At 44.5% G+C, this 22,265-nt stretch overlaps 1 protein-coding gene across 5 annotated transcripts in view; it reads left to right on the top strand.

Moving 5' to 3' along the window:
- Positions 1 to 754: 754 nt before the first annotated feature.
- Positions 755 to 22,265, top strand: part of UPP1 (uridine phosphorylase 1) — a 39,082-nt gene continuing 17,571 nt past the window's right edge. Inside the window, exons 1-4 of one of the 5 annotated variants that reach the window (XM_023724444.1) lie at positions 764 to 940; positions 1,334 to 1,512; positions 14,515 to 14,620; positions 16,167 to 16,224. In XM_023724444.1, the coding sequence (XP_023580212.1) occupies positions 16,178 to 16,224 (47 nt within the window). In that variant the 5' untranslated portion in view covers positions 764 to 940; positions 1,334 to 1,512; positions 14,515 to 14,620; positions 16,167 to 16,177. Of the gene's footprint in view, positions 941 to 1,306; positions 1,513 to 14,514; positions 14,621 to 16,166; positions 16,225 to 22,265 lie in introns of all 5 variants that reach the window. The other 4 variants (XM_023724445.1, XM_023724447.1, XM_023724446.1 and 1 more) reach the window with 4 other exon arrangements.

Genomic DNA, 22,265 nt, shown 5'->3' with positions numbered 1-22,265 from the left:
CCTTCTCTGGGTGCCCACTGCCCTTCTCTGAGGAGTCTACCAGGCTGCGGGGAAGTGGCCACAGCCAGCATGCCCTCGGTCCCTTGGAGGCTCTTCTAGTAGCTGCAGCTGGAGGACCAGCGGGCTGGTGGGCTGTGCTTGCTCCCGACTTGCAAGCATTGATGATGCAGTGTTTTTCAGGCATGGATTAGAAACTGCCTGAGAATTCTGTTTCCAGTTTGTCAGCCCAGCCCCACATTCCTGGTCACCTGTCCACTTTATCATTTCTCTCTGGTGCTTTCTCTCAGCTGCTCTCAGCAAGGGTTTGGGGTGACATCCAGACAGACAAACATGGGGTCCTACACTAGCTGTGTGACCTTTGGTCATTAATCTCCTGGACCCAGTTTCCACTGCTGTGAAACGGGCAGGAAAACAGCTGGTAGATTTACTCTGTAGTAGCCAGCGGCTTAATGAATGTCTGGGACTCCTTGGGGTCATTCACAACGGCCCACAGCTTCAAATGAGGAAGACAATAGCGGGTGGAGGCTCTTCCGGATCTCCCAGAGAGGTGTCGCCAATGCCGGTGGGGGGCGTGCCCCGCCGGGGGAGGGACGGCCCGGGGCGCGGTCGGCCAAGCCCGCACGCCCCGCCGGGGACAATGGATGGCGGGGGCCGGGGCCTGGCAGTGACCCCGGGGCGGGGGCTCTGCTGGTGACCACGGGCTGGGCGGGGCCCGCCGGTTTTGACCTGGAGCTTACGCCGCTCGTCACTTTATTTACATCTCCCGGAGGGACGCAGACCGTCCCGCGCTCAGCCCTTTTTCGCCCGCCCGGTCCGCGAGCCGTCCGAGAGCTGCCATTTCCTCAGCCCCTGGGTCTTTGTCGCCGGCGTCGCTGCGAGAATATGGCGAAGCGGGTCTAAGAGGTCCCCGCGCTCGGTGCTGCAGATCCGGACTGACTTGGTGAGTGCGGCGTGAGTGCGGCGGAGCGGTGCCCTTGGGGGCGTGCGCGGCTCGGTCTGGGATTCCCACTTTGAGGAGTGCTTGTTCGTCGCCTGCTTTAGCAATGCCCCCACCTATCCTGCAGGCGCGTGCTTGTCGGGGCGGTTAGCTGGGAGGATGCGCCGGCTTCGGGGCCGGAGAAGGTGCGCCGCGAGTGCGCGGGGAGCAGGGCCGGGAAGGGAAGGGTGAACCGGGAGGGCGCGCGAGGACAGTGCGCGGGCCGCGGGGCCGGGAAGGGAGCGCGGGGAGCAGCGCCATGGAGGCTGTGCTCGGAAGGCGCGCGGGAACCAGACCGGCGAAAATGTGGTTCCTCCTGTCCTCCCACAGCTGGTTTCTCTCCTGCGTCCCCTGCAGCCAGCCGCGCACAGCCCACTCCGTCCCCGGGTGCGGATCCGATCAGGTGGAGGCAGTGAGGAAGGAGGACAGGGCCGGCGCAGTTCAGCTCCAAGGGAGAGCAGTCCTGTGCCACTGGAAGGAGTGTGGAGAGCCCTGTGGAACGTGCCTGGCGCCCACGGAAGAGCAGGAAAGAATTGGTAACGTCAGTGATTCAGTGGACCCTCCCTCCCTCCCTCTTTATGGGGGAGAGAGTAAAATTATATTTTGGAGAATGAGTGTTAGTCAAATGGATTCAACCATAATTTCAACACGTAAAATGTTACAGCATAAAATATTGCCACTGAGTTGTTTGGCAGCTCAAAAGAGAAATTTTACTGTCATAAGTTGTCTTAGTTATCTAGTGCTGCTGTAACAGAAATACCACAAGTAGGTGGCTTCAACAAACAGAAATTTATTCTCTCACAGTCTAGAAGTCGGAATTCAGGACACCAGCTCCAAGGGGAGGCTTTCTCCCTTTGTCGACTATCTGTCATCAATCTTCCCCAGGGTCTAGGAGTGATGTAGGTTACACCCCAGGGCAACTCCCCTTACATGGATCGGAGATGTGACGTGAGTAAGGGTGTTTCATCCCACCCTAATCCTTTTTAACCTAATCTAATCTTGCCTCATTAACCACAGGCAGAGATTAAGATTTCCAACACATAGGACAATTACATCAAATAACAAAACGGAGGACAACCACAAATACTGGTATTCAAGGCCTAGCCAAGTTGACACGTATTTTGGGGGGACATAAAATCCGAGACATACCACACATTGGCCTCCCAAAATTCATGGCCTTGCCATATGTAAAACACATTCACCCCATCATATCATCCCAAAAGTCTTTTTTTTTTTTTTGTACTTTAAGTGAAAGTTTACAATTCAAGTAAGTTTCTCATACAAAATGTATATACACATTGTTATGTGACCTTGGTTGCTCTCCCTATACTGTGACAGCACACTCCTCCTTTCCACTCTGGATTTTTCATGTCCATTCAACAAGCTACTGTCCTTTCTGCCTTCTCATCTCACCTCTGGACAGGAGCTGCCCATTTAGTCTCATGTATCTACCTGAGCTAAGAAGCACACTCTTCACGAGTATCATTTTATGTCCTATAGTCTACTCTAATCTTTGTCTGAAGAATTGACCTCAGGAATGGTTTTAGTGTTGGGCTAACAGAGAGTCCGGGGGCCATGTCTTCCAGGGTCCCTCCAGTCTCAGTCAAAAGATTAAGTCTAGTCTTTTTACTAGAATTTGAGTTCTGCACCCCACTTTTCTCCTGCTCCATCGGGAACTTTCTGTTGTGTTCCCTGTCAGGGCGGTCATTGGTGGTAGCTGGACACCATCTAGTTCTTCTGGTCTCGGGCTGATGAAGTCTCTGGTTTATGTGGCTGTTTCTGTCTCTTGGGCTAATATTTTCTTTGTGTCTTTGGTGTTCTTCATTCTTCTTTGCTCCAGGTAGGTTGGGACCAATTGATGCATATTAGATGGCTGTTCATAGCTTTTAAGACCCCAGACATCACTTACCAAAGTGAGATGCAGAACATTTTCTTAATAAACTTTGTTAGGCCAATTGACCGAGATGTCCCCTGAAAACATGGTCCCCAGACCCATGCCCCTTTTACTCTGTCCCTCGAAGTGTTTGGTTGTATTCAGGAAACTTCTTAGCTTTGGTTTAGTCCAGTTGTGCTGACTTCCCTGTAATATGTGCTGTCTTTCCCTTCACCTAAGATAATTCTTGTCTACTATCTAGTTAGTGAATGCCCCCTCCCTCCCTCCCTCCCTCCCCACCCTCATTACCATCAAAGAGTGTTTTCTTCTGTGTTTAAACCTTTTCTTGAGTTCTTATAATAGTGGTCTTATACAATATTTGTCCTTTTGTGACTGACTAAATTCACTCAGCGTAATTCCTTCCAGATTACTCCATGTTATGTTTAACGGATTCATCGTTGTGCTTTATTGTTGCATAGTATTCTATTGTGTGGATATACCATAATTTGTTTATCCATTCGTCCGTTGATGGGCACCTAGGTTGTTTCCATCTTTTTGCTATTGTGAACAGTGCTGCAGTGAACATGGGTGTGCATATTTCTATTCATGTGACAGCTCTTATTTCTTTAGGATATATTCCAAGGAGTGAGATTGCTGGATCGTATGGTACTTCTATTTCTAGCTTTTTAAGGAAGTGCCAAATAAATTTCCAAAGTGGTTGTACCATTTTACATTCCCACAAACAGTGTATAAGTGTTCCAGTCTCTCCACAGCCTCTCCAACATTTATTATTTTGTGTTTTTTTGCATTAATGCTAGCCTTGTTGGAGTGAGATGATATCTCATTGTAGTTTTGATTTGCATTTCTGTAATGGCTAATGATTGTGAGCATTTCCTCATGTGTTTGTTAGCCCCCTGAATGTCGTCTTTGGTGAAGTGTCTGTTCATATCCTTTGCCCATTTTTAAATTAGGTTATTTGTCTTTTTGCTGTTGGGGTTTTGCAGTATCTTATAGATTTTAGAGATTAGACCCTGATCTGATTTGTCATAGCCAAAAATTTTTTCCCGGTTTGTAGGTTATCTTTTTACTCTTTTGATAAAGTCTTTTGATGAGCATAATGTTTGATTTTTAGGAGCTCCCAGTTATCTAGTTTCTCTTCTGATGTTTGTGCCTTGTTACTTATGATTTGTATTCTGTTTATGCCATGTATTAGGGCTCGTAGCGTCCCTGTTTTTTCTTCCATGATCTTTATCATTTTGGATTTTATATTTAGGTCTTGGATCCATTTTGAGTTAGTTTTTTGTGCATGGTATGAGGTTTGGGTCTTATTTCATTTTTTTGCCAATGGATATCCAGTTATGCCAGCACCATTTGTTAAAGAGACTGTCTTTTCCCCAGTTAATGGATTTTGGGCCTTTGTCAAATATCAGCTGTTCATAGGTGGATGAATTTACATCTGGATTCTCAATTCTGTTGCACTGGTCTATGTATCTGTTGTTGTACCAGTACCAGGCTGTTTTGACTACCGTCGCAGTATGCTAGGTTCTAAAATCAGGTGGTGTGAGGCCTCCCACTTTGTTCTTCTTCAGTAATGCTTTACTGATCCGGGGACTCTTCCCTTTCCATATAAAGTTGGTGATTTGTTTCTCCATCTCATTAAAAAATGCCGGTGGAATTTGGATCAGGATTGCATTGTATCTGTAGTTCACTTTGGGTAGAATTGACATTTTCACAATGTTAAGTCTTCCTATCGATGAGCAAGGTATGTTTTTCCACTTACGCAGGTCTCTTTTGGTTTCTTGCAGTAGTGTCTTGTAGTTTTCATTGTATAGGTCTTTTATGTCTCTGATTAGATTTATTCCTAAGCATTTTATCTTCTTGGGGGCTATTGTAAGTGGTATTGATTTGGTGGATTTCCTCCTGAAAGTTCTGTTTGTTGGTGTAGAGAAATCCAACTGATTTTTGTATGTTTATCTTGTACCCTGAAACTTTGCTGAAATCTTCTATTAGTTCCAGTAGTTTTCTTGTGGATTCTTTGGAGTTTTCTGTGTATAAGATCATATCATTGCAAATACAGATACTTTTACTTCTTCCTTACCAATTTGGATGCCCTTTATGCCTTTTTCTAGCATAATTCCTCTGTCTAGGACTTCCAGCACAATATTGACTAAGAGTCATCCCAAAAGTGTTAAATGAACTCCAAGTCCAAAGTCTCCTGGGACAAAATTCCTCTTCATCTGTGAAATCTAGAATACAAATTTATCTGCTGCTAAAGTACAATGGTAAACAGGCACAAGGTAGATATTTCCATTACAAATGAAAGAAATTGGAGGGAAAGAAGGGATAATAGGCACCAAGTAAGTCAGCAGAACACATTACATTAGCTCTCAAGGCTTGAAAATAATCTTCTGTTCTCTAATACCTTCTAGGCAATGGCCTTGCCCTCCAGACTCTAGGTGTTGGCCACACTGTCTGGATTCCGGATGGAGGCCCCTCAGCCCTGGACTTTAGCTTGGTGTTCCAGGCCCACTGGGACAACAACTGTGCTCCCTCAGATTTGGGAAGCCCCATTCTCCTGGTCCGTTTTAAGTGACAACCCCACTCCCTTGGCCATGGCAGGCCCCTTTCTTCTGCCCCTTAGGCATGGCAGCCCCGCCCCTCAGCTTTGGGCAGCGAATCTGGCCCCATCCCACTGGCACTCTTGAAAGGCAGCCCCACACTTAGGAACTGAGTTGGTGAAGATCTGAGTCTTTGAAACCTAGGAGGCTGTGGCCTCACCCTTTGAAACTCCAGAGGCCATGGCTCCACCCTTTGAGACCCCAGAGGTCATGGCCCTACCCTTTGAGACTGACGCAGCTCTGTTTCCTGTGTTCCTTCTGTATTCAGCTTCTGCTACTTGGTTCCTTGGCCTCTGGGCCCCTCAAGCCCTTTGGCTGGCCGAGTGTCTCCCCTGCTTCGACAAGTGTTCCAAAACTCTTTAGCTCTACCGATAAGTGCCTGGAGGCACCACACTCCACCAGTAAACCTCGGCTGGAAGGCACTCAGCTCTCTTGCTTTGTGGGTTTGCAAGCCAAGCTTCACCAGTAAGTGCCCAGAGCACTGCACTCCACCAGGAAGCCTCCTGCCTGAAAGCACTCAGCTCTCTCTGTCTGTGGGTCAGCTCGCATGCCATCTCACACCAGCCTTCTGGTTCTGCTGCTGCCGTTTCTCTGCTGCTGCTTCTTGCTGTCTACACCTCTCTGGTGTTAAAGATCTCCTCACTTTCTTTTGAGTCCTCACCAGAATTGTCTTTGATGTCCATAGTGACACTGACAGTCTCTTCAAGGCAATTTAAGCTTTTACTCTTAACCACCTTAAAACTCTTCCAGCCTCTACCCATTCACTTTCAAAACTGCTTCCACATTTTACGTATCTGTTGAAGCAGCACCCCACTTTCCCAGCACCAAATTCTGTCTTAGTTATTTAGTGCTGCTATAACAGAAATACCACAAGTGGATCATTTTAACAAACACATTTATTCTCCCACAGTCTAGAAGTCTGAATTCAGGGCGCCAGCTCCAGGAGAAGGCTTTCTTTCTCTGTCGGCTCTGGGGGAGGGTTCTTGACATCATTCTTTCCTGGGTCTAGGAGTTTCTCAGCACAGGGACCCTGGATCCAAAGGACACGCTCTGCTCCTGGCTTTTCTTTCTTGGTGGTATGAGGTCTCGCTCTCTCTGCTGGCTTTCCTCTCCTTTTATCTCTTGTAAGATAAAAGGTGATGCAGGCCACACCCCAGGTATACTCCCCTTACATCAAATCAGGGATGTGACCTGAGTAAGGGTGTTGCATCCGACCCTAATTCTCTTTAACATAATCTTATCTTGCCTCATTAACTACAGGCAGAGATTAGGACAATTACATCAAATCACAAAATGGAGGACAACCACAAATACTGGGAATCATGACCTAGCCAAGTTGACACATTTTTGGGGGACACAATTCAATCCATGACATAAGTGTTAGGTGATGCAAGTGCTAATTTACGTGGGATATTAGGTTCTCTTACAATTCTTTTGTAAGACTACTTGTACTTAGATCTGAAGGGCCCCAAGAAGGGAAGGGGCTCTCCCACCTCACCAGCTGTCAGCACATCTCATTTTCTCCCCTTCCAATTCAGTGCTTGGCTGAGTGATCTGAGGTGGCCTTCCTCTCCACTGCCTGGCACTGGCCTGTTTTATGCCTTCCACCTCAGAGGTCCATCCCACACCAAGCTGCTGTCCTCAGACAGTTAGTTACAGAGAAATACTGTCTGAAATCTGAAGTAGAAAGGGGGCCATTTCCTGTGAAGGCAACTGAGGCAATTTTCCAAAGGCATTTTAATGACATCTCCTGTTGTAGTCTCCTCTCTTGCTTGTTCTTTCTTTGTCGTTTTGTTTCTTCCAGGGTTCCCTGCCTTAGCCTGCCTCTCCTTGGCTCATTGAAAACACCTCTGGTCACTTTCATTTGCTGTAATCTTGGTTTTTAAGAAACTCTTTCTTACTTCTTGAGTAGAAAGAACATTTAGTCTACATTTTCATAAACTTGATTTCCTGCTGACCCCTCTCCCCAGTTGGAACAGACTCAACAAATATATAACATAGAAAGTGAAACTTTTAGGTTTTTCTATTCCCTAGATAAACACTGAACAATTCTGTCCCACAAATTTGCTTTTGAAATATGTTCATTCAAAAAATATTTGAATGGTTACACAATAAGTAACCTACCTGTCTAATTTTAGTTTGATGGGTTAAAACTAAAAGAAAAGAAATTGGTTCTGGCAATAAGGAGGAGAGCACCAGATATTCATAGCGAAGGCTCAGAGCCAGGTGGAGTAAGACATCTTTAAGAAATGGGAATTGTCCTTCCCTGGGTATGAAGTTTGAGAGAGTATCATTAAAAAATGTTAGAATATAAAAATGTTACCTTTTTTTACATTTATATAAAAAAATGTAAAATGCTTTACATTTTACAAATGTGAAATGTTAGAAGAAATGTTTCATAAAATCTTTATACCTAGGGAAGATGTTGACTTCCTAGGTGCCTGGATCAAAATTCACCTGCTAAAGAGTTGACTGGGGCTTTGGAAAAACAATCAGGTCTCGGTGAAAGCTCTACCTCTCAGGGCAGAGGGCACAAATACTATCAAAACCTTTATTTAGATATCCCAATACTGTTCTTTAATCAGATACTCCTTTTTGAAAACAGAGTTTTAAAATAAATGTATCTGTGACAGGATTCTGCCCTGGCTATCCTCTTCCTTCTCTTGTTGTTTGTTCCTCTTTGGTTTTAGTCCTGACATTCTCTTATTTTTAATTCTCCCAGTTTTGCCCTTGGCCCCTAATCTCCCACATGCCTAATTTTTCCACAGCCAGCCTCATCCCTCATGCTTCAAAGCTGTTTGGTGGTAACTCCCAGCCTTGATTTTCCTCCTCATCTCACTGCAGAGGGGATGCCCCCACGGACACCTCGAGCAGAAACAATGGTGCCACGACTGGAACTCTCAACCACATCCCCTTGACTAGTGACGACACCATGTCTTTCCCTATCTTCTTAGCTAGAATTGAGGCATCCCTGACTGCCTCTTCCTAATGCCGTATTCCCACCTGTCCTTAGGATTTTGTCTACTGATTCTGGAATGTACCCCACCTTGCTGTTTTCAGAACCTGACCCTACTTGGGCTTCTCTCTTCTTCACCTTTTGATCACACTGGCGTTCGTGCTCATTCTATCACCCTCAAATCTGCTTTCCTAGTTATGCTGGAGTCACGTAATCTCTGACTGCCATTTCTGCTTAAAACCTTCAAAGGTCCCCAGTCACCTACAGGATGATGCTCAACCAACTCCCTAGTTTTATCTCATGCTGAGCCTTGCTATTTAGCTCTCTATATGGAAGTGCTTCTTTCCCATACATTCAAGCCTTTGTTTCTGCTATTCTGTCTAGTATGTCCTCTTTCCACATGTCTTGTCTTGGCTGATTCCTAGTGTTCTTTAAGCCACCTCCTCGTAGGATGCTGGGTTTGCCTTTATTCTTCTTTTCTGATCCCTTCTTCATGGCTGGACTAAATAAACCTCCTGGGTCCTGTTTGCACCTGGTTCTTGTTCTCTCACTCCCCCATGCTTTGCTGGGGTAACTGGTTTGCTACACAAACTGAACTTTAGCTTCTCAGAATCCCAGGTCTCCGTCTTCCATCTCCGGATCATAAATATTGTAGCAGTTGCTTTGTACTAATAGATTTGAAATTGAAGAGGTACTCAGTGAAGATCCAGAGGACTGCAACTTTTTGGCCTCATTTATTCCACAGGTTATTTCACAAGTTACTTGTTGATGTTGTTCTTAGTGGCTGTTGAACTGGTTCTGACTCAGCAACCGTATGTAAAACAGAACAAAACACTGCCTTGTCCTGTGCTGTCCTTACAATCTTTATGTTTGAGCCCACTGTTGCAGCCATGATGTCAATCCGCTTCGCTGAGACTTCCTCTTTTTCACTGACCCTCTACTTTATCAAGCATGATGTCCTTCTCCAGGGACTGGCCCCTCCTGATAAAATGCCCAAAGTACATGAGACGAAGTCTCGCCCTCCTTGCTTCTAAGGAGCATTCTGGCTGTACTTCTTCCAAGACAGATTTGTTTGTTCTTCTGGTAGTCCATGATATATTCAGTATTCTTCACCAACACACCGTAATTCAAATGCATCAACTCTTCTTTGGTCTTCCTTATTCACTGCCCAGCTTTCGCGTGCATATGAGGCAACGATTGAAAACACCATGGCTTGGGTCAGGCGCACCTTAGTCCTCAAACTGACATCTTTGCTTTTCAACACTTGAAAGAGGTCTTTTGCAGCATGGGGGCAGTGAGAGAACAAGAACAAGCAATACATCATTTGATTTCTTGACCGCTGCTTCCATGGGTGTTGATTGTGGAATCAAGTAAAACGAAATCTTTGACAACTTCAATATTTTCTCCATTCATCGTGATGTTGCTTATCAGTCCAGTTGTGAGGATTTTTGTTTTATGTTGAGGTGTAATCCATACTAAAGGCTGTAGTCTTTCATCTTCCAGTAAGTCCTCTTTACTTTCAGCAAGCAAGGTTATATCATCTGCATATGGCAGGTTGTTAGTTAAGGTAAATGGTTAATGTAGGAAATGATTGACACTGTCTGATATCTTAAAGACACTATGCCTTGTATAGTTATCTATTACTAAAAAGAAAAAGGTTTTCACCCTAGTGAACAAAAGTACCCTGGCAAGCACCAGAATTCACTGTGAGGTTAAGTAATAGCCACAGGTCTTGGCAAGGTGAGGAGAGAGAGGGCAGAAACCAAAACGTGCTTTTCCTGAGGGAGGACAGTGGCTGCAGTAGACAAACTGAGTGAGGAGGTTTGGCAAGTTGGCTTTTCTCAGCCAACCAGTAAACAGGAAATGGAAGGCAGCAGTGGGATTAGCTCTAAGATAATGATGAAGTTGAAAGACTATTTTACAAAATCAAATATATTTCATTAAGAAATAAATTATATTTTCTGTTGAATGAAAAATGTCTAGAATGCACAATCATTTTAATTCAGTAAATCAATTTAAAAAGCAGTTATCAGGAGTATTCCCTAAATTTCTATGATAACCTCTCCTAGATTAAAAAAGAGATGCAGAGGTAAACTGGATAAAAGGTAATGCTTGAAAATCTCCATGAAGTCCTTTCTAGCCCTGAGAGCAGGGAGAAAGCACTCCCCAAGGTGTTTTCTTCTGGGATGAAAAGGATACCAAGCAGTCCTTTTGTCTGGTGACTTAGCTGTGATCTGGAATTGAATCTACCTTAGCTGACACTGGGTCCCAGAATCCCCTCTTCCTTCCCTTTTCTAAACTAAAACTTACCCGGTCAAACTTTGGACTTAATATTAAAGGAACCTAAACACTCAGTAGACCTCATTTCTTCACTTCTTTGAAGGTGGGAAAAAGGAATGTAGCTTTAGTCATTGTTTCTTTCTTTCTTTCTTTTTTTTTAAACTTAAACGTTCTTGAAATTCAAACAAAAATTATTTCCTCATTCCTACTCATCGAAAAGGGCCCCTTTTATAAAATACTGAGTACCTTGTCCCCACCCACCACTCACCCACTTGCCTCTGGGAAAAAGAGTCCCTGGTGAAGAACAGGTTTTGCCCATAGAGATTGATGACTCTCGGTTCCCATCATCTGCCTCAACTGGTCTAAGGGGAAATAAATTACATGAGACTGGGCTTTCTTCCTTCACCTCCTTTTTCTCTTTGTCCCTTCAATGAGAGGGCTGGCCTGTCACATAAAGAGGGTGGCCCTATAATTTATCCTTCTAGTCTGGATTATTTTGAGACTCAAAAGCAATAATTTGCCAAGACTCCTCAAGCAAACATGAATGCCCCAGGAAAATTAGCTGTGGGGTAAAGAATTTAAGTTTACCCAAAGAATTTGCTCTTTGCGGTTGGTGCCAGAGAAATAATCTCTAAAACTTTGGAACTTCCCCAGTGATTGATGTGTCTTTGATGAGGTCTCTGACCACACCTGAGGGTTTATGCTAATGAGACTACTCAGGTAGGGGCTGGACAGGTCAGACAAACCAGGTAAGCCCAACCTCAGGGGAGGGAGTTATGATACAATAAATTATGCTTACATAATGATGACCCAGTAAAGGCTCTGGACATGGAAGTTCCATGGGCTTCCTGGTTGGTGGTAGACGTCCATCCTTTTTTGAGATATGGAAACTTCCATTGGGAACCCTCCCATACCTCAGCAAATGTATCTCGTCATTTGTATTCTTCTTGCTTCAATATCTTTTTGTTACGGTATAATTTTTTAAAGTATAATTTTAATTATTATGAAATACAATATTTTATAATAGAAAATAAATATCCTTTCACTATAATAAAACTAGTCTTAAGTATAGTGGTTTTTTGAGTTCCGTGAGTCATTCTAGTCAATTATGGACCCCAAGGGAGTAATGGGAGCCAGGAGGTCAGGAATGAGGAGGGCCCTGGAGACTCCTGAGCTTATGGCTGGCATCCTGAGGTAGAGAGAAGCCCCAGATTTGTAGCTAGCAGGTCAGGAGTGAGGGTGTCATGGAGACTCCTGAGTTTGCAGCTGGCATCTGACATGTTGGGCAGACTTGGCAGTCTGGAGGACTGCCCTTTAAGTTGTGCAGTCTAAACTAGCTCTGGTGGTTGGGGCTAGAGAATGAAGCACTGATGTACTCAGCTGGTGTCAGAGAAGTGGGATAAATTGATACAGTAGATTGATATTAGGTTTGATGATCACACATCAGCATCCATGGTCACCTGCCCTAAGGTATTTAGCAGGGAATGCTTCAGTTATGAGTTGGAATTGACTCAGCAGCAATGGGTTTGGTTTGGTTTCTTTCCAGTTAGAGTTTTGCATAAGTCTGGCATTTTCTGTGCAAACCAATTCAGAGCTTAAGGCTGGGAATGGGGATGAGTAATCCTGGGAAGGAGGAGAGAGAAGGTACACATACTAAGAAGGTACATGTACTAAGAGTGCAGTGGAAGTGGGCAGTGCAGCTCATCCCAGGAGCAGTGACTCAGAGGAAGGAGCTCAGCTACCACAGCAATAGGCAAGGATTGGACAAAAATGTTTTCTCAGCTGATCTGTCTGAAGTTTCTCCGGTTCAGACGAAAGAAAACCAACCAAGCCTCAAGAGAAAACACCCTTACAATGCACAGCCAGAGACACTTCCTCTAGGCTTCCTGTCCTTTTCTGTAAAATACGAGATCTGGATTCTCTAAGGGGCCTTCCCAGGAGCACTCGGCATTCTCTGACTCAGGATGCTCTCTCAGATTCTGCCCCATGGGAAGTTGCCTCTAAGTCTTCCCCTGCCAGAGCTCCTAGAGTTGCACCCTCTCCACCGTTCCCCACCCCTAAAGGAAAAGCTAGAGGTGAGAAGAGTGCTGGGAGAGGTTGCTGTCATAGGGGAACACTGCCTGCCTGACGAAAGCCCTACTTCTCTTCAGTGGAGAAGTGAGATCTAGATGAGAAGGTCTGTGGCCTGGCCAGGAAAGTGTATCTGAGTATAGAACACGCTGCCCATTCCGGGTGAGGATGACATGGCTATGAGTGAGAGAACCCCAGAGAGTGAACCCAGGGCCACCTGAATGCAGGGTGCTGGGGATGGGGGGTGGGGCTGGGAGCCTCGCTGAGTCTACCAGTAATGGTTTACTTCCTGGAAGCCTGATTTCTGCAAAGCAACTGTGTGTAAATCTGCTTACTGGATGCTGTATATAGGTGGATAGAAAGATAGTTGCCATGGAGTCGACTCCAACTCGTAGAGACCTTATGTATAACAGAACGAAACGTTGCTTGGTCCTGCATCATTCTCAGATTGCCAACGTGTTCAAGTCCATTGTTGTAGCTATTGGGCTAATCCATCTCACCGAGGGTCTCCCTCACTCTTGTTGGCCTTCTACTTCACCAAATATGATGTCCTCCTCCAGTGATTAATCCCTCCTGATGACGTGTCCAAACCAAGGAAGTCAGACAATGTTCAGTTGTGATCCAGAGGATTCTCATTGCCTAATTTCTGGAAGTAGTTTGCCAGGCTTTTTTTCCTAGTCTTTCTTAGTCAGGAAGCTCCATTGAAACCTGTCCACTATGGGTGATCCTGCTGGTATTTGAAATATTGGTGGTAAAGCTTCCAGCATCATAGCAACATACAAACCACTAGAGTACATCAAACTGACAGATGGGTGGTGGATTCAATGCTGTAAAAGACCCCAAATTACGGCCAGGAGTCTATGCCTCAGACCCTTCCATAAGGCCTTATAGAAGATCCACTTCCATTACGACCCACCAACTCCTCCCTCCTTCCTTCCCTCCACACACATGAAGGCCTCTGCCCTTCACAGATGTCCTTCCCTACACTATGCTTGGCTTTGGCCTCCTTGGTGGTACAGGGTGAGGGGTGAACCTCCATAAAACTTATTCCCTTCTTTAGCTCCCTTAGCTGGCATTTTCAAAGAAACATTTTATAAATGTTGAGGGAGAACAAAAGCCAAGAGATGAGGAATGAGGCAGCAATTGTGGTAAGATTTGCTCTGGACCCAACTACTCTAATTTTCTCTGGCCTTCAAAATATACTGAAAATGATCAGTGTACTATGACAATATGCTCATAAATCTTTTTCTAAAAGGAAGCTTTTTGATTTTTGCTTGATGGGACTGTAGTGTGTTGCAAATGATTGGTGAAGTATAAGGTTGAGAATTATGCAATGGAAGTAATGGGATTGGGGTTGGGAAAAATAGCTCGAAGTCACATTCTTCTCCTGACCTTCTTTATGATTCTTGGATACTTCCTTAAACCCTGTGCTTCATTTTCTTCATCTCTAAAGTGGGATCACACTCACCCTGCGAGGCTCTGCGGGATTGAGAGCCTCGCAGGGGTAAGGGGCTCAGGGAATCCTTGCCAATTTTATCTAAGTTCAAAATGTTAGCTGTACCCTCCTCCAGAGTGCTCTGGCGAAGCTCTGCCCTGCTCCACAGAGAGCAATGGTTTTAAGTGAGATTCCTGTCACGGAGCCCCAGAGAAATAACTAACTGTGCAGCTATGCATATATAAGTTTTTTTCACTGGGCTTTGGCCTTTCTGTCAGCCTCAGTCCTTCTCTTCCTTCCTGACAGATCCTCCGAGCCACTTCCTGAGACTGGTTCCTTTGCCTGCCTTGACCTGACTGCTCCCTCTGCCTTGGGCTGACCTTGATAGCTGAAAAGGACAGTTAAGTTTCTGGTAGGTGCTGCCCTGGGTGTGGTCTGTTGAGTAAATAAAGGGTGACTCTTTCTATGCTGGGAAACAAGGAAGTGGGGAGGTGCCAGGCCCATTCATCTTTGGCACATTTTTTCTACCTCTTATCTGAAACTAGCAGCTGCCTGAGTTTCTCAGGGCTGTAATAACAAAATACCGAAAAGGGGGTGGTTTTAAAGAATTGGACTTTATTGTCTTAAAGTTTTGAAGGCTAGACATCTTAACCAGAGTCTCAAACCAAAAAAACCCATTGCTGTCGAGTCTATTCCAACTCAAGCGACCCTATAGGACAGAGCAGAACTGCCCCATAGGGTTTCCAAGGAGCGCCTGGTGGATTTGAACTGCTGACCTTTTGGTTAGCAGCCAAACTCTTAACCACTACGCCACCAGGGTCTCAGCCATGCAATTCCTTCTTGGGCTTTCAGAGAGGAACTGTTCCATGCCTCTCTCCTCCCTTGTGGTGACTGCTGGCAATCCTTGGCATTCCTTTGTTTGTCGACAGATCCTCACATGTCTTCCTTCTGTGTGTGACTCTGTTCCCTCTGTCCTCCTTTGTAAGAAGCCATGCAGAAAGGAATAGGATTAGGACCCACCCTACTGTGGTATGACTTCATTGATTTAACTTAATATCTTCAAACAAAAATCATGTTTCCCCAAACAAGGTCACATTCACAGGTACAAGGGTTAAGACTTCAGGGCGCCCTTTGGGGAGACACGGTTCAATCCATAACACTCTGTCCTTTAGTCCCCAAAATCAGGGTCCTTCCCACTTGCAAAAAACATCCACCTTACCCCAACTTTCCTAAAAGTCGTAACCCATTCCAGCACTCACTCTTAAATCTGAAGTGTTATTTCCTGAATCATCTAAATCAAGCATAGGTTAGACTCTGCGTGTGTTCTATCCTGGAGTAAAATTCCTCTCCATCTGTGGATTTGTGAAACCTAGAGCACAAACTATCTGCTTCCAAAATACAATGGTGGTTCATAGGCTACACATTCCCATTTCAAAACGGAAGTTAAGTGTGACTTCGGTAACTTAACATCTGCAAAGAAGAACCCTATTTGCCCACACAAGGCCATTTTCACAGGTACAGGGATTAGGACTTCAACATATCTTTTTAGGGACACAATGCTATCCATAACAGCAACCCTGTGTGTGTGTGTGTGTGTGTGTGTGTACAAGTGCACACACACGCACGTATATAATGCAAACATAGCAGTCCCTGGGTGGTGCAAATGGTTAAGTGCTCAAGTACTAGCCAAAAGGTTGGTGGTTTAAGCCCACTCAGAGGCCTGGTAATCTGCAGCTGAAAGGTCACAGCCTTGTAAAAACCCTATGGAGCACAGTTCTACTCTGCGTCACTATGAGTCAAAACTGCCTCATGACAACTAACAACAACAATGCAAATATGTAAAGACATTGACCATTGTATGGACTTTCCATCTGTTAGTGTGGCCTCTCTGACAATCCCTGTGACCTTGGTCCCTGTTGAGTGGATTCATTCTGTTCTGTGCTGTGTTTTCCCCTTAGAGTCCTAGAGCATGGCTGCTGCGGGAGCTGAAACAAAGGAAGTTGAAAATCACCACGAGTAAGTAAGGCTCCAACTGCTGCCTGGTTGGATGGTGTTTACTGGGCTTACTTTATGCGAGCATTTTCCTAAGACCTTCACATGCGTTAACACTTGATTCTCATGACAGAGACTAAGGGCTCACCATTATGATAGTTATTCACCATTACAATAGTTAAAGCCCTCAGCGTCTAGTAGCTGGAGTCTCGGCTCCTCTCTCTATTGCTATGTTGTCTTTCGCAAAAACAGGCAGGTCAGCACTCAAATCTGGGTCTTACTTACTTACCCATTGCTGTCGAGTTGATTCCGACACATAACGACCCTATAGGACAGAGTAGAACTGCCTCATAGGGCTTCCGAGGAGCGGCTGGTGGATTCGATCTGCGACCTTTAGGTTAGCAGTCAAGCTCTTAACCACCGTGCCACAAGGCTCCAAATCTGGGTCTAGGAGGGTTTTATTTCATATATGACCACTCATAAATAAACAATCTTCTGCATATTTCCCAGTTTTTTCTTGGTTCTGAATCTTAAATCTTTTCCTTTTTTCTTTGCAGTTTTTCATAATTCCAGTTTGTCCTTCTCATGACCCCTCTTTTTTTTTATTTTATTTTTTTTATTGTATTTCAGGTGAAGGCTTACAGAACAAATAGTTTCTCATGAAACAGAAGTACACATGTTGTTTTATGACATTGGTTAACAACCCCACAACATATCAATCCTCTAACTTCTCAACCTTTTTTTTTTTTTGGTGAAAATACACATAGCCAAAGATACACCATTTCAAAAATTTCTACATGCACAGTTCAGTGACATTGACTATGCTCTTCGAATTGTGCTGTTATTCTCACTTAAGATGAAGGCTTACAGAACAAAATAGTTTCTCATTTAACTGTTACTACAAATGTTGCGCTATGACAATGGTTAACAATCTCACAACACATCAACAATATCCTTACTCAACCTTGGGTTCCCTATCACCAGCTTCCTTGTCCCCTTCTGCTCTCTGGCCCCTGCCACTGGACTCCTGCACCTTGTTAGTCTCATTTGGTTTTATGGGGCTGTCATGACCCCTCTTTTATACTTGGGCACTGCTAGAAGACAAAAATGTCTTATCTTAAACCTGATTCTCACATAGATGTTCTTCTAAATCCACTGATTATCTAATTTCACTATAAATGCTAGGCCTGGGGGATCCAGCCTTCCTCACCACCCAATGTCCACCCATATGCTGGGGTTACTGGGAGGTCCTCCTGTGGCCTGTCCCCAGGCCCAATCACCTCTGCCTTTGCCACTGCTATTGTGCATGACCTTGCTGCAAGCCCACAGTTTAGGCTCCGTGATGCTGACCTCTCTGTCCCTCTGTCTCTTTTGTTACTTCTCTCCTGAGAAATTATTGGGAATTTCTCTTTGACCTCTCTGATGCCTTTTTGAACTCTCAGATGGTATCCACGTATCCAGGCCATAATTCCACACAGACAAGATCCTATCTCCTTTTCCCCCCATTTACCTGATGTCCATTTTAGCATTTCTGGCTGCCTTTTGGACTTCACCTGAATAGACAACTTTTTTATTGGACTATTATTATCCCTGGTGCTTTCCAGTCATTGACAACCAAAAATGCCCCGTCCCCAATTTCTGAACCTACCCACTCCCCTCCCCATCACACTGGTGCTGGTCAGGTGGAGGCTGAGAGCCAGTGCGAAGCTCTTGTACAGGAGTGAAGGCTGGAGTAGTAGGGAAGATGAAGAGTTACTCCTTCCCTTTGTTTTGTAATTATTTTATTTTGTTTTATTGTCAACTAGTCACTTGTCATTTCTGCCTTCAGAGGGCCAATTAAATGTAGTGATTAAGAGCTCTGAAGTCTGACTTATGGACACAGCCCTGCATTGGCCTCTCATTAGGGATGTGACCTTGAACTTTTACAACGTGAGTAATAACACCTAGTGTATATGGTTGTTGTGAGCATTAAATGAATTAATACCTACAGGCCCTGGTGGGGCAAACAGCTAAGCACTCGGCTGCTAACCAACAGGTTAGCCATTCAAACTCACCCAGTAGATCCATGGGGGAAAGACCTGGCGATCTGGTTCCATAAAGATCACAACCAAAAAAACCGCATGGGGCTGTTCTACTCTGTCAGTTCTACTCTGTCATATGCGATCGCTGTGAGTCGAAAACGAGTTGATGGCACCTGACAACAAGCTGTTAGTATCATTTCTACCCCAAAGTCAAATGCTTTCCATGAGAGGAACCATATCTTAGTCATCTTTGTAGTCCCACACCCAGCGCAGGGCCTAGCACTGGTTGGCTGTCTATTGATAAGTACCTCTCTGAAGACATATGATTTCGTTTCTTTCAATCAATACATAGAAATGGAATTATAGGGTCTGAGGGTAAGGCAAGGGGGAAGTGGTGGTTCAGTGGTAGAATTTTCACCTTCCATGAAGAGACCCAGGTTTGATTCCTGGCCAGGCCACCTCATGTGCAGCCACCACCTGTCTCACTGGAGGCTTGCATGTTGGTATGATGTAGAACAGGTTTCAGCAGAGCTTCTAGACTAAGACTAGGAGGAAAGGCCTGGCAATGTACTTCCAAAAACGGCCAGTGAAAACCCTATAGGTCACAATGGGCCAATCCACAGCAATCAGGGGGATGCCGCTGGACCAGGCAGTATTTTGTTCCACTGTGCATGGGGTCACCATGAGTCAGGCGCCAACTTGACAGCAGCTAACAATAACGACGACATGTGGGCCAGTTTATGTAACAGTTGGTGGGGTTTTCTTTTTCCTGCTGACGAACCCCTGGGATCAGTTCCCATTCATTTTGCCTCTCACACATTTTGTTTATGTAGTAGTACTCGATGAATGTGTGCTAAATGAAGACAATGGTGGACTAAAGCAAGATAAAGATCACTTGAAATTGTGTGTAGACTGGAGAAGTATTTTTTCCAGTAATGTGTCTTTGACTTGTTATTTTAAGATCCTTTAAAAAGGAAGGTAGAGCACATTCCAGTTCACTATGTGCTATGGTACACGTCAAATTTGCATATCATTTCTGCTTTTCGGCTACACCCTGTTGCCTTCTCTGTCTCTTCCTGGAATCCGGGAGAAAACACAGCTTTTCTGTTTCAAAATGGTAGCAAAGTTGTCCTAATCACATCCTGTTTTGTCAACATCCTGTTGTCTTAATCACATCCTGTTGATGCCTGCCCATCAGCCCTTCTATGATGTACGTGTGTGTATTCATAACATTCTGAGGGAGAAGAGGAACCATAATTACATTAGCAATAATTGTCATGGACCCTGGGATATGTACACTGGTGTTACATTTTCTGCCCCTGGAGGTTTATTGGCAGGCATTTGAGCCCCTTTAGTGCATTCTGGTCTCATGGCGGATACTGGTGCAACTGCCAAAAAATCAAGGAAGTTAGTCTGCATCACATTTGAGTGTCGAAAGCCGTTCGCGTATGACGGGATGCTTCCTGGAGGAGGGATTGTCTGAAACTTTTGTGTCTTTTGGCTTCTATACAGTGAGAAGAAGGCTTGGAAGTATGTTTACTATTTCATTGGTGTTATTGGGAAGGTACAGTTACTGGCATTTGGAAATATTCAAGTAAATGAGTTATTTTTGGAGTGAAAACAGTTTGTGATGCACTTCCTGGGCCATGGGACCAATATGTCCTGTGTGTGTGGTGTGCTTCATGGACCATGGTGCCGATGTGGCCCACTCTAAATCAAACTGATAACAATTACATGAAGCAAGTGCAATGTTTATTTAGTATTTTGTGTGTATTTTTGGAGAGTGGAGGAAGATATTTTATGGCTCAAGTGTAACCAGGAAATATGATGCACCACGGGACTGATATGTCCTGTTGGCAATTGGCACCACTTTTTTTTCAAATAATAATAGAAAAAAATTCCAACAAACAATGATTCAGCATCCATTCCATTAGTGAAAAAACTCGGCATCACTAAAGAATTTCCAAAAAACCATTTCATCCATGAAAGGGTTAAGAAGCTGTGTCTGTGTTATGATCGTCAGGATTTTAGATTGGTCTGCAGAAAAAGGCTTTCTGGGAGTCTAGGGATTGCCCTAACTGCACATACTTCTGGATGTGAGCTGGAGAGCAGTGTAACCCAATGGGGAGGATGTGGTGTTCAGGGCCAGACACGTGGGCTTCTTACTTGGCCTTTCTGAGCGAGATTTATAGCATCTCTACTTGGGTGCAGCAATGTGAGTTGAGCTGCCAACACAGTCGCTGCACGCAGTGGGAGTGCTGATGGTGATCGATAAGCCCAGGGGTTTCTGGAACTCTCCCAAAACTTGCCCATATAATAGCCAATCAGCCCTCTCTCTCTCTCTCTCCACCTCCATCCCTTGCTCCTTCCCTTATTTTTACATATCTTTCCTATATCAGTCTTTTTACAATGTTTAAGTGTGAGTTAACTTGAACCCTGTTTTAGGGGACTAAAGGGGAAACTGGAGGGATATTAGAAAGGATGAAGCAATTGGATATAGAAATAGAAGAGCGAGCCATTGTTTTCTGGAGCCTTGGGCAACTGTGCCGTTGATGCTAAATGCCAGACAAAAACAGGGAAGTGACCTATTAACGCTGTATGTCAGCTGTGTGTTGTGGGGATTCGGAGATAAATGAGACATGGTCATCGGCTCCAAGAAGTTCTGATACTGGAGATAATTATAGTTCTATTAGTTATATAAATAATTATTACACTAAACTATAGACAAGGTATGGTGAGAATCATCTGGAGAGAAAGAGAATGGAGGAGCTGTCTGAGGGAGAGAGCAGAGCAGAGGGCCATGGTCATAACTGTGACTCCTCAGTAGAGACAAGAGGTGATAATGAGGACCAGCAGCCTGGTGGGCAGGAGAATGAGCTGGGACAGCATCACCAGGGGAACACAGAGTTTCAGGGAAAGTTAACACTAGTTAGGAGTGCTGAAGGTTATAGACCAAACAGGAGAATGAGGACTAAGAAATGACATGTTTAGTTATTGGTGACATTGGAGAGAAGGAGTTTCAGTACAGTTGGTGGGATGAGTAATCCTTTCAAGATCCAGTTATTTTCTACTTTGAATTTTTTGTTGATACCATGTGTTTTCATTAATGGAAGTGTGCTGAATCATTGAGTGTGCCTGAATTTTTGATAGGTAGGATGGATTTGTTTTCCTTGCCCCCCCGCCAAGCGTACCCTTAGAGTCCTGACGGACATACATTGTCCCACAAATTCTACAACCAGAGTCCCTCCCAAGTCCACTGAGACATACGTGTCCCAAAATAAAATTCTCAAAAAATTTTTCCAAATTTCTATTTTTCCTGCCACAAATGCACACACCTCATATGATACCGTATAAAAACAGTAATTTGAAGCACCCGCCTGTTTTTTTCAGTTTCAGACTGTCATAAAGGCCCCTGCCTTGTGGCAGCAAGCACTGTCAGTGGGAAAGCAACTTCCCAACAAACCAGAGAGGCAGAAAATGTTGGAGGGAAACCACATATACCAGTGGTCATGAATGGGGGAAGGATGTGAATGGTGAAGAAATGGAGGTGGGAAGTTTTAACAGTCTTGGTGTCCACTTGATGCATAACAGTGTTTGCTATCAGGAATTTGAACATAGTGGAAAGGATGGCTAGAGACCTCGATATGTAGATTTTATTTTCTAAAACTTTCATGGCCAGTGACCCAGGCTAATTGTTAGACAAACCCACTCTCTTTAAAAACCATTGGGTGATGTATCACAAAGAGTATTCTTGTCCATTTCTTAGTTGGTGACTTCTAGCTATGTTCTTAGTATTTTATTTCATGGCACAGCCTCTCCCTAGGACCTCACCTTTTCTCCCAGGCTTTTAGGTGTCATTCAGCAGGGATGACATCAAGATCCGTGCTCAGCTTCAGATCCATAAATCTATGAAACCTTGCTGAAAGAGATCAGCGAAGATCTACGTAAATGGAGACATATTCCGTGTTCATAGATTAGAAGACTAAGTAGTGTTAAGATGTCAGTTCTTTTCAACTTGATCTATAGATTCAATGCAATCCCAGT

The sequence above is a fragment of the Trichechus manatus genome, unplaced genomic scaffold, assembly GCF_000243295.1.
Source record: "Trichechus manatus latirostris isolate Lorelei unplaced genomic scaffold, TriManLat1.0 scaffold00247, whole genome shotgun sequence".
Lineage (NCBI taxonomy): Eukaryota > Metazoa > Chordata > Mammalia > Sirenia > Trichechidae > Trichechus > Trichechus manatus.
This window is presented reverse-complemented; position numbering and strand designations above follow the sequence as displayed.